At 39.0% G+C, this 15,423-nt stretch overlaps 1 protein-coding gene across 5 annotated transcripts in view; it reads right to left on the bottom strand.

Annotated features, from left to right (window-relative positions):
- The window catches only part of LRRC27 (leucine rich repeat containing 27), a 69,706-nt gene that overhangs the window by 26,118 nt on the left and 28,165 nt on the right, over positions 1–15,423 (bottom strand). For all 5 annotated transcript variants that reach the window (XM_039483014.1, XM_039483010.1, XM_039483009.1 and 2 more), the window contains 2 exons: positions 5,379–5,531; positions 3,032–3,154 (listed from right to left, as the gene is read on the bottom strand). In XM_039483014.1, coding sequence (XP_039338948.1) covers positions 3,032–3,154; positions 5,379–5,531 — 276 coding nt within the window. The remainder of the gene's footprint in view (positions 1–3,031; positions 3,155–5,378; positions 5,532–15,423) is intronic.

Below are 15,423 nucleotides of genomic sequence, written 5' to 3'. Positions count from 1 at the left end.
GTTATTCACATACTCTGGCTTTTCCCCATTCATTAGTAAACTACAACTATCATCTGAACAAGGAGCAGTAGACAATGCATTAAAATGAATGGAAACATTTTCTATAATGGTAAAGTTAACACAGCATGACAAAAAGAAATGTTATTTTGAGATTGTCTCTTCACTCTGCCACTAAAGAGTTATGTAGTTACCCTAAAATAATAAAAAATCTAAACTTTTCACCATGGTGCAGTCTCTGTACTGTGTATGTAGTATATGTAGCTGCTCAACTGCTAGGTGAAGTCAACCTATAGGAACATGTTTATCAACAGCAGCACTAACTTCCCATTCACTTCTGGGTACAATTCAAAAGTTAATTTTGGTCTATAAAGCTGTATCTGACTTGCTGTCTAAGGCCCAATGAACCAGGAATGGAAACATTTGTTTAACTTCAATGTGAGTGACTTCACCCTAATCAGCAAAGCATTTAAGTGCACGGTTAACTTTAAGCACATGTTTAAATCCCACTGAAGGCAATGGAATTTAAACATATACATAAGTGCTCTGCTTAATTAGAGCCTAAGACACCTCTTTCCTCATAGTTTGCTATAGTTGAGACCAGCTGGGACACTGAGCTAATAACCATCCCTCACCTTAAATATTATGAGGTTGGTGGATGGATGTTCTCAGACTATGCCACAGGATTCTGAAATTTGCCCCTGGAGCTGACTGGACCTGGTGCCAAAGTCTTCTGGCCATTAGGGTGCAAATGTGAGCCCATCTCGTTTAACTTAAACAATACATTTGTCATTTACTTAGTTTTTAGTAGTTAACCATGCAATATTTATATTTTCTTAACATAGTTTTTTGGCTAGTTTAAATATATACTACATAAACTATGTATGAATAATGAATAAATGAATGTGTGTAGACTCTATGCATGATGACCAGCAAGTAAGATATTTGTACCAGAGAAATAAATATCAGAAGAAAGAAAAAATGATAAGTACCAAAATACCATAGCATGGAATAAATGCCTAGGTGCAGATCTGTTAGTCCAATTGGGAAAAACCTTTTAACATAACCAACATGAACTTGAAATCTTTATGAAATACAACATCAAGAAAAAAAACGTTATGCATGAAGTCTTATCTCTGATGGCCTGGGTTTCAAATCTATTTGTATCCCAGTAAAAAAAAACTGTCTCAAATTATTCTGTTACGTGCATTTGTCTATATATACATAACTTGAATATTCTTTTATATTTACATGTCAGGACTAAGATGCATTAAGGTTTGGTTCGGCAGAAGCTGCAGAGTTGGAGGTTCCCCAAATCCCAGAGAGGTAAACAGCTATATTTCATCTCTCTCTTCTCAAGTTTTAGAGGAAATGCATTCTCCCATAGCACATTCTGTTATATTCACTGCATGAAGTGTGTATATACCACCTCTTACTTACTGCTCATCCAGCATGAACAGATGGGCCATGTGGGAGGGTGCAGAAAACTCTTGAATATTACAGAAGGTTCCCAAATGTGGCATGCCCACAAATTCTGAAAATCAAAGTCTATGGGGAGTATTTTTCCTTAATTATAACAGTATCTAAACTAAAGTAGAATAGTATGATATTGCAGTAGCATGAGCTATGAAGCTGTTCCAATATACATTTTATAATTATTTTGTAGTTAAAATATGCTGTCTTTCAATGAAATAGAAAATAAATAGCATGCAAGACTACCTTTTTATATAGTTATATATAAAGAAACAAAATCCATACGATTTTCAAAATCATGTATGTACCAAAGAAAGAAATTAGACAAGAAAAGAAAAACACTGTAGTGTTTTAAAAATATAATTTATTTGGCTTACATATTAATGTATAACAAATATTTACAGAGATCTCAGGAAAAAATAGGTATTCTAGTCCATATTGCAACAGAAACAAAACACAATAATAAATGATTGTAGGAAACAATTGTGATAATTTCTAAACTAAACATTTACTTACATGTTACTAGATATATATCAAAATTACCTCATGGAGTGAATTTAGATAAAATCTGATATAATTCATTGATTTTATTCTCACTATTTGTAATAGCTGATTATGCAAAAGTGATCAGAAACATTACAAGTTCTTCTGCATAGAATAAAGCGAAGGATTCTATCTCTATCTACAGTCTATGTAGTTTTTATAAACAAAAGATCAGTCCTTTATTTAATGCTTAATAGTGATATCATATATTGAATTTTGACAGATACTGAACAAGATTTACCTAATAGTTCTCTCTAAGGGATATATAATCAAGGATTTAGGAGTTTTTTTCCTTCTACTTAACAGAAAAGATGATTCCATGGCTATTTTAAACTTCTTATTCAAGATAATGCAAATAATTCTCAAAGGCAAATGTACTTTTCAGAATAAATAATAAGAGTTCGTTATTAGAAAAATTGTTCTATCCTCTTGAACAGAGATTGTTTTGCTTCTATTTCTCATGTTCAAATTTATTTCTTATGATAAGGTCCACTGAAAACTGTAAAAAGCCCAATTCCATTTAAACAAAGGCTTTCTAATGTATTTCAGAAATGGAAAGGACTTATTACCCAATTACTTCCAAAATCTATAACAGGCATCATTTTGAATGTCTTACATGGGACATAAATTCTGGTTCAAAATTAAGGGTAAATATTTGTTTTTTCTTTCCTGCACCCAAACTTCCTTCCCCCATTTCAGCTCTACAAAGGATCATGCTGTTGATGGAAATGCTCAGTACATACCCATCTAAAAGATAGCCACAGGTCTCAGGTATATTAAGCACAAATGTAATCTATACAAACAATTATTTTCAATTTGATTTCAGAAATTTAAATATGAAATTATTTGATATGCTACATTTTAAAACTTTAATATCAAGATACAATAATACGTTTTGAGATTACACGTTCTGTGGACACCACAGTGTATGCATACAAATGTATGCAATTGTTAGTATGTTCCTATAAAACATAAAAAGTTATCTTCCTCTAACTAACAAACATTCTACTAAACTCACTAATGAAGCTCATCTGTTTCCATGGACCAGTGAATGCTTTCCTAAGAGCAGGGTATCTCTTTGACTTTCTCCTGTATTCTTTAACAATGGCCTTTGCGTCTTCTTGTAGCATAGAAGGCAATTCTGTGAAATATAGAACCTTAAAGTATGTGCATGTCTACTATATTAAAGTCTAAACTAAGACTAAACTGGACAAAAGACTACAGAATATATTATAAGGAGCAATCTTGCATCCTAAATGGTTTTCTCTATTTGTAATCTAGAATACTGACATATAGCAAATAGTATGGGTAGTAGTATAGAAGACATGCATTTTCTAGAAGACTGTGTTAATTTTCAAAAATGATCAGAACAGAGTAGCAGTCTGAGGCAGGCATAAGGAGTATATTGTGCAGGCAGGTGCTGGGCTCACTTCTTCAAACAGATTTTTGAATTAATCTCATCCTTGACCTACCATAACTCTTTTATTCTAGTATAATCCTTTCTTGAGTAGATACTGAAAAATGTGCCAGATTGTGGATTGGGTTTGTGATGTAGATAAATAGGATGAGGCTACCAAAACTCATTGACTCAAGGCCTAATCCAAGATTTGAGAACTCAGCCTTCCAGACAAGTCAGTTTAATTCACTAATCCACTATGCTACTTAGTCTCTCTAATAAGGTATTTGCATCTGTCTGCAGTCAGCACAAAAATAACTACCTGTTGCTAGTGAATTAGCTAGTTGTTACAGAATAGCATAATACTGATGATAATATCTAACCTAAAATTCTTCTTAGTCTTGATAAGATAAAAATGTAAGTAAATGCATTTTGTGTATTTTACACTTAAATGTACACTAATGTGGAAAGAATTTAGTCAAAAGGTTCAAATAATAAAGTATGCACAGTATCATATAAAACAATATGGTTCCTTTACTTGAAAGAACACTAGTTTATTTTGGACTTTTAATGTAATGAAATAATCTTCAGAAAAGTTTGCTTCAAATAGATCTACAATGTTTTTTGAAAAAATAATTTAAATTTTTGCTGATATAGGAATCTTTATACAAACACTGTATGGACTCTTGAATACACTTAGATTAGCTTTATTCTATAATCCAGTCACCAAGAGATTTCCTTTTTGACCATTCCCAGCAGGGTTAGGCAGAGGTATTTCATGCAGAAAGTGGTGCTGGCAATTCAGTAATGATACTTTCTTTCCTGGTCAGTGCTGAACCAGCTCCAGCAAATTGATATAGAGCACAGTGCTGTTAGAGATATAGTCTACTACCTGAGATGTAAAACATAGATCCTGAACATTTGTGGTCATTAAAACACACATGGCAATATCTCCTTCAATGACTCTTCACACTCTCTGCTCCCCTTGGTGTCTTTCAGATTTCTGTCTCTTTGTCTCCTTACTCTTGCTGACTTCATCTATTCAACCGTCACCTCTGTGTGAATGATTCCCAAATCTACCTCTCTATCCCTGATCCCTCTCCCTATGTCCATTCTGCATCTCTTAATGCATTTTGAACTCAACATTTCTAAAATTCAACTTTTTATTGTTTCTCCTGATAGGAACATCCAGTTACATTAATAGGATAAATATTTATAAGCAATATAATCCCTTATGCTTTAGGACATATGCTAATCACTAACTGCCTGAGGTTAAAGAAATTTCTCCTATGAGCAAGTTATTCCATAATTGTTTATTATGGGGTTTCTCAGACCATTCTCAGATGCACCTGGCCACTAGCAGAGAGAGGACAGTAAACCATTTGCTGGATTTGTTATGACAATTCTATATTTCCTCTTCTCTGTCTCTTGGAAATTCCACTATCCTTCCCATCTCTGACGGTCTCAACTTTAGTATAATCTCTTTCCTGACAGTCAATTTCTCACCAAGGCCTATTACTACTTCTTTTTAAATATCATCACAATCTGGCTTTTCCTTTCTAGCCCCCTGGCTAAAAAAATCTTGTATATGTTAGTCATATTTCATGTTGACTATTGTATGTGTCCAGCCTTTCCTGTTCTCATATCTCCTCCTCTATTATCAGAACTGCCTTTTTTGAAGACATATTCCACTCCAGCCACATCACAAACATCCTTAAGTCCCTTCCCTGGATTTCTCTCTTACCACATAAAAGTCAAGCTCCCTCAAGACCCTAAAATATGTTTTAAAAACATAATAATACATTTATTTTTCTATTTATATATCAGGACTTGTCCAATTTTGTATTCAAGAGTTGATGGTACTACTGACACAAAGCTATACAGGGAATGCATCACTTTGTTCACATTATTTTTCAAAAACAACTAATTACAATTTTAATAAATATTCATAAATAATTGTCCTACATACCTTGAGTATCTGGTTCTAAATTGACAACTTTTCCATTACCAACATTCCGGAGAAAGCACAGAATGGACCGCAGTCCCCTCTGTACAACATCTTTAGGTGGAAACTCCAGAGGGCAATGCCTTAGATTCAGTGCTGTCAATGAAGTTAAATTACCTGCAAAAATAGTTTAATCTGTAAACATTTTGGAAGAAAGAGCTATCTGCAGATTCAGGACTCAAATATGACTAAGTTGTAGAAATTTATTTCCCATCATAATTTGTTTTATTTATAACTATTTCTATGGGACTCATCCTTAATACATCAATAGTTCTTAAAGGCAGACATCTCATTTCTAAGCTTTTTGATATTCACCAATGAACATAGGCTAACTGAGGCTCAGGTACCTCAAACTTTCTGCCTCTCACATGAAAAAAAATCAGGAGTCTCTAGAACACAGCCTTTTTATCAGGGACTACCATGCCACACCAAGATCAGATTTGAACTGAGACAAAGATATACCAAAGATAAAAAACTTCAAACATACTTGTACTGTTCCCATCAGACTCACTTGCACAGATATAAACATGCAAAAAGACAGCGTCACTAATGATATATAAAACTATTTTATTCCAAACCAAAACTATTTCTTTCCCTATCAAGGTAGTTCTATGCCCTCTCCCATATTTAGGAACACAGCTTTTATGCTCATCTTGCAACTAAGGTGGGTAGTATAGACTTACCCTAAGTCAGATTTATCAGATCATCCTCACATACTTATGTCCCTTGATGATTCCTGACAACAAAATTTATTTTTGTTTTTTGACATAATATTTTGGAACCAATGGTTATATAAGATAAAAACATTTATTCTCTATTTTGCCTTTGTTGCTCCCTCCCTTTGCCACCTCTTCCCATTTTCTATTCTACTGCTTAATATTTTGATTATTCTCATTTTTGTGTAATAAGTGAATAGACTTAGGGTTGTGGGCAGAGTGCTACCACTTTTTTTTTTTTTAAATTCCTTGCCCCCCATTCATCTAATTTCATCCATCAAATTTTTTTTGGTACTTTGCTCTGCATTCCTTCTCTCTCAATCTTTGTCACTCCACTTCTTTCCATTTACCACCCTATCACTCCTAAAATACTTTGCACTATTCTTGCAAAAGGAGATAGATGTGTCCTCCCCACTGACAGGAGATAGATGCCACATACAGCTTTACCTCCGGAGAGGGTCCAGTAAATGTATGCATCCTGCTTGCATGCCTAAGTCTTCTACCTTGCTTTTAAGCAACAGTGCAGGCAGCACATGACAGCCAGCCATGGAAAGAACCACTGTGTTAGAGCTGCAATTAGCGGTGCATCATACATTGTCAACTGTGCACTACCCTGCTTCCTGACAAGTGTCCTTAATGCTGTGGTTGAGCTGGGGACAGCTGCCAAATATGCAATGTAGGCTGCAAGGATATTTGACACACCTCTATCCCCACTCCACCACAAGGCCTGAATTAGTAAAAGGAAATTAAGTGATCCGAACAAATATTTCCCTATTAATTAGACCTGCAGAATGAAATCATATTCTAAGCCAGGTCATTAATAATAGTGGAATTTATATTTTTTATGGATTAAAAACAAACCTCAGAGTTAAAACCTATGATGTACATATTTTATAAAACAAAGTTTATTCAATTTCTAAAAGAAATTTTACTTATGACAACAAATATTTTGGCATGGCATGATTGATTTTAGGTTAATAGTTAAAATATTTGGAAGCACAATGTGAAAAATGAGATCTTGAGTCTAGTCACTGAGAACAGATTTTTCACACTGCCTTGAGAGAATGGCACTTTAAAAATTTCATTCACGGCTTGAATGAACATCAATTTATTTTGTCTTGATTTGTAAAGGCATAGTACTTAATATTCTGTGTGAGCTTATTTTATTCTTTACTCATTACTCTATTAAGTAGTACTTTAAAAATGTTTTCAGTCAAACCTTACTTGCAGGAATGACAACCATATTATTTATAGCACAATTATTTGATTCCAAATTATTAGTAATTAAAAGTTGAAAGAAATGTTGCAAAACAAACTTTGTAACATGATTAACAATTGTACTGACATCACTCCCCTAGAAATGCCAATTACAGCAATATTGACAACAGCTCTCACACAGGAAAAAGAAAAATACAAAAAAAAAAAGGATGAAAATAACAGGATAAAAAATGAGAAACTGGGCTAAGCACTGGGATTCTCCATGAGCATAGGGTGTGGTGAGGAATCCTTTCTTCCTTCCAGAACTCAGGGTGGAGTAAACTTATGGGATGCTTATGTCCCCACTTTGCTGAGGGCATAAGCCTGTGGAAAAAAGCAATGTAAGAATAGAATTGATAGGTCTCCTGAAAGAAGTAAAGTTATTAGGTAAAATCTGAATGAAGAGAGAGAGAGTAATCAATTGGCACATGGAGGTTGTTCCAAGCACATTTGTTGGCATGAAGAAAGTTTTCTTCTTCCACCCTCTTCAAACCTAAGCAAGCAATTCAGCCGCTCTTCTTTGTCTTTAGAAGTACTTTACTTTGAGAGCAGGTCCACTGAACTCAACAGCACTACTTGCAGAATAAAATGCCACTGAGATGCCATTGAGAAAGATTAACGGTATTGGGCCCTAAGTGAATGTCAGGCTTGGGAACTGCAAAGGGGCTTTGAGGGGAAGTAGCAGGAAACAAGATTAAAGATACAAGTGTAGGGTGAAGTTATGCATGGCCATGAAGATGAGGTTCAGGTGCAAAATTAATAAGAAAGATGATGGGTAGTCAGTAAAAGGATCTGAAAAGAGAAATGACTTGATCCAAGTGGTAGGCAAGAAAAAATCTTTTGGCAGCTGTGTTTTCTATGGAGGTGGAATTTAATCAGCAAGTGCTTTACATACTAATTACAATAGGGTCAGAAAAGCAACAAGAGGGAAATGAGTGGGTGAATCCACTCAACACTGGAAATATCTATACACTAATACAAGGACTGTGGGGAATAAACAGGAAGAACTGGAAGTATTAGTACATGTAACCCCTTTAGAGACGGTGCTCCTGAAAGACCACACTGAATTTCTACGGGACGCCTCCATGACTACAGCAACAACAACTAGAGAGGTTCAGGACTTAATTTCACAGATTGCCTACTGCCAAAGGCAGAGATAGAACTAGCTTGCAACACTACCAGAAGCAATCAGAAACCAGAACTCAGAGACAAAGGGTGTGGTTTTACTTTCTGTTTTCATTGTGTTTGGAGTGTAGCAGAGACAGAAGCATCACAGCCAGGGTGAACATTCCTACCCAAGTGAAAATTTTGAGCCCTTTGGAGATTTCTGGGACATAGGACAGTGTCATCTCTGCAAAGACTGGAAACCTAGAAGGCTGAGGAGAGAGCCACAGTCAGGCTACCCAAGAGCCAGCCTAACTGTACATTTGAATCCAGACCAAAGAGACGCAAAGATGATCTTCCCAAAGTTGGTGTGGAGACTTTGTTAGAACACCCCTGTTGTGTTTGTATTGTTTTTGTCTTTTATTCTTCTAATCTGCTTTTCCATTCTTCCCTATCCTGAGGTCCCCATACTTAATAAAACCCAGGTTATTGTTTTATTACTTTGGGAATTGTAATAGCTATTTTATTTTACTGTGCTCTGGCTGACACGGCTCTGTGTGAGACTGGGTGATGAATATTTTCCCAAGTCACAGGCTGTTTGCTGCAATAGGAGGAGTTTCCTAGGGTGGAGGCTTGAGGCACCCTCACAGGTGAACCCAGGACCCATACAAACTGGAGAATTGGTCTGAGGTCAACAAGATGAAATTCAATAAAGATAAATGCAAAGTTCTTGGAATGTATTAGGGACAACTTTTTATTTCAGAAGATGGAGGAAGTAACTCAGGGGACAGCCATTTTAGACTTGATTCTGATCAACAGGGAGGAATTGGTAGTAAATATGAAGGTGGAAAGCAGGGTGAATGAAAGTGATCATGAAATGATAGATTTCATGATTCTAAGGAAACGAAGGAGTAAGAGCAGCAGAAAGGACAATGGACTTAAAAAAAAAAGCAGACTTCAATAAACTCAGAGAACTAGGTCCCATGGGAAGAAAATCAAAGGGAAAAAGGAGCTCAAGAAAGCTGTCAGTTTCTCAAGGAGACAATATCAAAGGCAAAACTGCAAATGAGCCCAATGTGAAGAAACAACAGGAAGAATAGCAAGAAGCCAATATGACTGTATCAGGAGCTCTTTAATGACCTGAAAATCAAAAAGGAATCCTACAAAATTTGGAAACATGGACAAATTGCTTAAGAGGAGTACAAAAGAACCGCACAAGCATATAGGGACAAAATCAGAATGGTTAAGGCACAAAATGAGTTACACCTAGCAAGGAACATAAAAGGCAATAAAAAAGGTTCTTTAAATACAGTAGGAATGAGAAAGATGCAGGAAGTGTAGATCTTTTACTTAGCAGGGAAAGCGAGCTAATAACTGATGACATCAAGAAGGCAGAGGTGTTTAATGCCCATTTTGCTTCAGTCTTCACTAAAAAGGTTAATGGTGATCAAATACACAAAACAAATAATATTAAACAATAAGGGGAAAGAAATGCAAGCCAAAATAGGGAAAGAACAGGTTAAAGAATATTTAGATAAATTAGATATCTTGCAGTTAGCAGGGGTTGACAAAATTCATTCTAGGGAACTTAAGGAACTAGCTGAAGCAATCTCAGAAGTGATAGCAATTATCTTTGAGAATTTGTGGAGGACAGGTGAGGTCACAGAGGACTGGAGAAGGGCAAACATAATGCCTTTCTTTAAAAAGGGGAACAAAGAGGATCCAGAGAATTACAGACCAGTCCGCTTAACTTTGATACTTTGAAAGATACTGAAACAAATTATGAAGCAATCAATTTGTAAGAGAATACTAAAAATATATGAATGGTCATACTGAACAAACCAATGGTCGGTCTAGCTCAGTATCCCACTTTTGAGGGGATGAACAGAATAGGATAATTATCAAGTGATCCATCCCGTCGTCCAGTCTCAGCTACTGGCAGTCAGAGGTTAATGGACATCCAGAGCATGGGAGTGCCTCCCTGACCATCTTGACTAATAGCCATTGATGGACCTATCTTCCATAAACTTATCTAATTCTTTTTTTAACCCAGTTAAACAACATCCCCTGGCAATTAGTTCCACAGGTTAACTGTGTGTTGTGTGAAGAAGTACTTCCTTATGTTTGTTTTAAATCTGCTATCTATTAATTTCATTGGGTAATCCCTGGTTATTGTGTTAAGTGAAGGGGTAAATAACACTTTCTCATTCACTTTCTCCACAGCATTCATGATTTTATAAACCTCCATCATATTCCCCCTCCATTATCTCTTTTCTAAGTTGGACAATCCCAATCTTTTTAATCTCTCCTCATAGGAAGCTGTTCCACACTCTCTAATCATTTTTGTTGCCTTTCTTCATGCCTTTTCCAATCCTAATATATCTTTTTAGAGATGGGTTAACCAGAACCACACGCAGTAATCAAGGTATGAGCATATCATTGATTTATACAGTGCAATTATGATATTTTCTGTCTTACTATCTATCCCTTTCCTAATGGTTCCCAACTTTCTGTTAGCTTTTTTGACTGCCACTGCACATTGAGCAGATGTTTGCAGAGTACTATCCATGATAACTCCAATAGGGTAATAAGGAATAACCAGCAAGGATTTGTCAAGAACACATCTTGCCAAATCAATCTAATTTCCTTCTTTGACAGGGTTACTGGATAATGGGGAAGCAGATGTAATACATCTTGATTTTAAAAAGATTTCTGACACAGCACCAGAAGACATTCTCATAAGCAAACTAGGGAAATGTGGTCTAGAAGAAATTATAATAAGGACACAGTGCACAACTGGTGCACAACTTGTTGAAAGACTGTACTCAAAGAGTGGGTTATCAACAGTTTGCTGTCAAACTGGGAAGGTGTATGTAGTAGGATCTCACAAGGGTCAGTCTTGGGTTTGGTACTGTTCAATATTTTCATTAGTGACTTGGATAATGGAGTGAAAAGTACGCTTATTAAACCTGTAAATGACATCAAGCTAGGAGGGGTTGCAAGCACTCTGGAGGACAGGATTAGAATTCAAAACTACCTTGACAAACTGGAGAATTGGTCTGAAGTCAACAAGATGAAATTCAATAAAGATAAATGCAAAGTATTTGACTTAGGAAGAAAAAAATTAAATGCACAACTACAAAATGGGGAATAACTGGGCAGGTGGCAGTACTGCTGAAAATGATCTGGGGGTTACAGTGGATCATAAATTGAAGATGAGTCAACAATGTGAAAAAGGCTAATATCATTCTGGGGTATATTAACAGGAGTGTTGTATGAAAGACATCGGAAGTAATTGTCCTGCTCTACTTGGCGCTGGTGAGGTCTCAGCTCGAGTACTGTGCCCGATTTTGTTGCCATGCTTTAGGAAAGGTATGGTCAAATTGGAGAGAATCCAGAGGAGAGCAACAAAAATGACAAAAGAAGTTTAGAAAACGTCCTACAAGGAAAGGTTGAAAAAATTGGGCATGTTTAGTCTTGAGCTCAGGTCTCCTGTCCGTCTTCTTATAACAGTCTTCAAATATGTTAAGGGATGTTATAAAGAGGATGGTGATCAATTGTTCTCCATGTCCACTGAAGGTTTTCCATGTCTACTCCAGCACAAGGAGTAATGGGCTTATTCTGCAGCAACGGAGATTTACGTAAATATCAGGAAACAACTTTCTAACTATAAGGGTAATGAAGCTCTGGAATAGGCTTCCCAAGGAAGGTTGTGGAATCCCATCATTGGAGGTTTTTAAGAACATGCTGGACAAACATCTGTCAGGAATAGTGTAGGTTTTCTTCGGGTACGTCTACACTACGGGATTATTCCGATTTTACATAAAACGGTTTAGCAAAACAGATTGTATAAAATCGAGTGCGCGCGGCCACACTAAACACATTAAATCGGTGGTGTACGTCCACGGTCCGAGGCTAGCGTCGATTTCTGGAGCGTTGCACTGTGGGGAGCTATTCCGTAGCTATCCCATAGTTCCCGCAGCCTCCCCCGCCCCTTGGAATTTCCGGGTTGAGATCCCAGTGCCTGATGGGGCAAAAATCATTGTCGCGGGTGGTTCTGGGTACAGCCTCACCCCTCCCTCCCTGAAAGCAGCAGACAACCGTTTCGTGCCTTTTTTGCTTTGTGAACTGTGCAGACGCCATAACACAGCAAGCATGGACCCTGCTCAGCTCAATACCGCAATCGTGCATGTTTTAAACACCTCACGCACTCTCGTGCAGTATATGGTGAACCAGGACCTTCAAACCAAGGTGAGGAGGAGGCGGATACGGCAGCGCGGCGATGACAGTGATGAGGACGTAGACACAGAATTCTCTCAAACCGCGGCCCCCTGCGCTTTGGAGATCCTGATGGTAATGGGGGCAGATTCTATCCATTGAACGCCGATTTTGGGCCCGGGAAACAAGCACTGACTAGTGGGACCGCATTGTGTTGCAGGTGTGGGACGATTCCCAGTGGCTGCGAAACTTTCGCATGCGTAAGGGCACTTTCATGGAACTTTGTGACTTGCTTGCCCCTGCCCTGAAACGCCATAATACCAAGATGAGAGCAGCCCTCACAGTAGAGAAGCGAGTGGCGATAGCCCTGTGGAAGCTTTCAACGCCAGACAGCTACCGGTCAGTCGAGAATCAATTTGGAGTTGGAAAATCTACTGTGGGGGCTGCTGTGATGCAAGTAGCCAAAGCAATCACTAAGCTGCTGCTACGAAAGGTTGTGACTCTGGGAAACGTGCAGGCCATAGTGGATGGCTTTGTTGCACTGGGATTCCCTAACTGTGGGGGGGCGATAGATGGAACCCATATCCCTATCTTGACACCGGAGTGCCAGGGCACCCAGTACGTAAACCGGAAGGGGTACTTTTCAATGGTGCTGCAAGCACTGGTGGATCACAAGGGACGTTTCACAAACATCCACGTGGGATGGCCAGGGAGGGTTCATGACGCTCGCGTATTCAGAAGCACTACTCTGTTTAAATGGCTGCAGCAAGGGAATTACTTCCCAGACCAGAAAATAACAGTTGGAGATGTTGAAATGCCTGTTGTTATCCTGGGGGACCCAGCCTACCCCTTGATGCCATGACTCATGAAGCCATGAGTGGTGGTCAGGATCTGTTCAATTACAGGCTGAGCAAGTGCAGAATGGTGGTGGAATGTGCATTTGGCCGTTTAAAGGCGCGCTGGCGCACATTACTGACTCGCTCAGACCTCAGCCAAACCAATGTCCCCTATGTTATTGCTGCTTGCTGTATTCTCCACAATCTCTGTGAGAGTAAGGGGGAGACCTTTATGGCGGGGTGGGAGGCTGAGGCAAATCACCTGGCCGCTGATTACGCGCAGCCGGACACCAGGGAGATTAGAAAAGCACACCAGGAAGCGGTGCGCATCAGAGAAGCTTTGAAAACGAGCTTCATCAATGGCCAGGGTACAGTGTGACTGCTGTGTTTGTTGATGAACACCCAACCCCCTTGATTGACTCATTCCCTGTAAGCAACTCCCCCTCCCCCTTCGAGTACAGCTTACTTATGCAAATAAAGTCACTATAGTATAAAAATCATGAATTCTTTATTAATTCATTATAAAAAGAGGGAGAGAAATAAGGGTGTGGTTTGGGAGGAGGATAGGAGGGATGGAGAAGGCCATTAAAAAATTTCACAGTAATGACAGCCTTCTGGTTGGGCTGTCCATGGGGGTGGAGTGGGCGGGTGCACGGAGCCTCCCCCCACGCGTTCTTACACGTCTGGGTGAGGAGGATGTGGAACATGGTGAGGGTTGAGGGTGGTTATACAGGGGCTGCAGCGGCACTCTGTGATCCTGCTGCCGTTCCTGAAGCTCCACCAGACGCTGGAGCATGTCAGTTTGATCATGCAGCAGCCCCAGAGTTGCATCCCGCCACCGCTGATTTTCCTGCCGGTCTTCCTGCCGCCACCTCTCATCTCGGGTGTCCCTCCTGTCCTCACGTTCACTGGCATCTTTCCTGTAATTTGATACCACGTCCTTCCACTCATTCAGATGAGCTCTTTCCTTGCATGTAACTTCCATAATATCCGAGAACATTTCATCTTGTGTCTTCTTTTTCCTCCGCCTTATCTGTGCTAGCCTTTGGGATGGAGGAGGGCTTGAAAAATTTGCAGCTGCATGAGGGAGAGAAATATTTAAAAAGATACATTTTACAGAACAATGGTTATACTCTTTCACAGTGACCAGCACTATTCACCTTACATAGCACATGTGATTTCCCTACATGGTCGCATTTTTCATCTTAATACTGAGTGCCTGCAGCTCTGGAGTTACAGATCTCAGAGACACAGGTCCGGGCATCAGAATTCAGCTTGCATGCGGCCATGGTAAACCACTGTCTTTCGGCTTCTGTAGTGATTTACCCCTCCCCCCAATGCATGGCTAATACCATGCTAGCTCCCTGCTAATCAACACCCTTCCCACCCCCGCACCCATTGCGTGGCTGGTAGCTTGGGGAAGATCCCCGCTGACCAAACACGAAAAAGATCATCGGCATTTCACTCCTCCCCTCCCCCCACTTGGCTACGTGCAGGAAAGGATTTTTTTTTAAGCTGCTGCAGTCCACGAACCCAGTAGGAAAATGGCCATCCCCCTTACTTAAATTCCTGATTTTTAACCAGGTTACCCTGAACGATATCACTTTGCTGAGGATAACACAGCGAGATAAAGAACGGATGGTTCTTGAATGCCAGCAATCACTGGGACCATACGCAGCTATGCTTTGCCATGCAATGATACCTGACTACTTGCTACATGCATGGTGTGGTAAAGTGTCCTACCATGGTGGGCGGAACAAGGCTGCCTTGCCCAGAAACCTTCTGCAAAGGCTTCTGGAGTACCTCCAGGAGCGCTTCATCGAGATGTCCCTGGAGGATTTCCGCTCAATCCCCGGACATGTTAACAAACTTTTCTAA

Source organism: Mauremys reevesii, linkage group 7 (assembly GCF_016161935.1).
Source record: "Mauremys reevesii isolate NIE-2019 linkage group 7, ASM1616193v1, whole genome shotgun sequence".
Lineage (NCBI taxonomy): Eukaryota > Metazoa > Chordata > Testudines > Geoemydidae > Mauremys > Mauremys reevesii.
The sequence above is the reverse complement of the archived record's forward strand: the minus strand, read 5'-3'. Positions and strand labels throughout refer to the sequence as shown.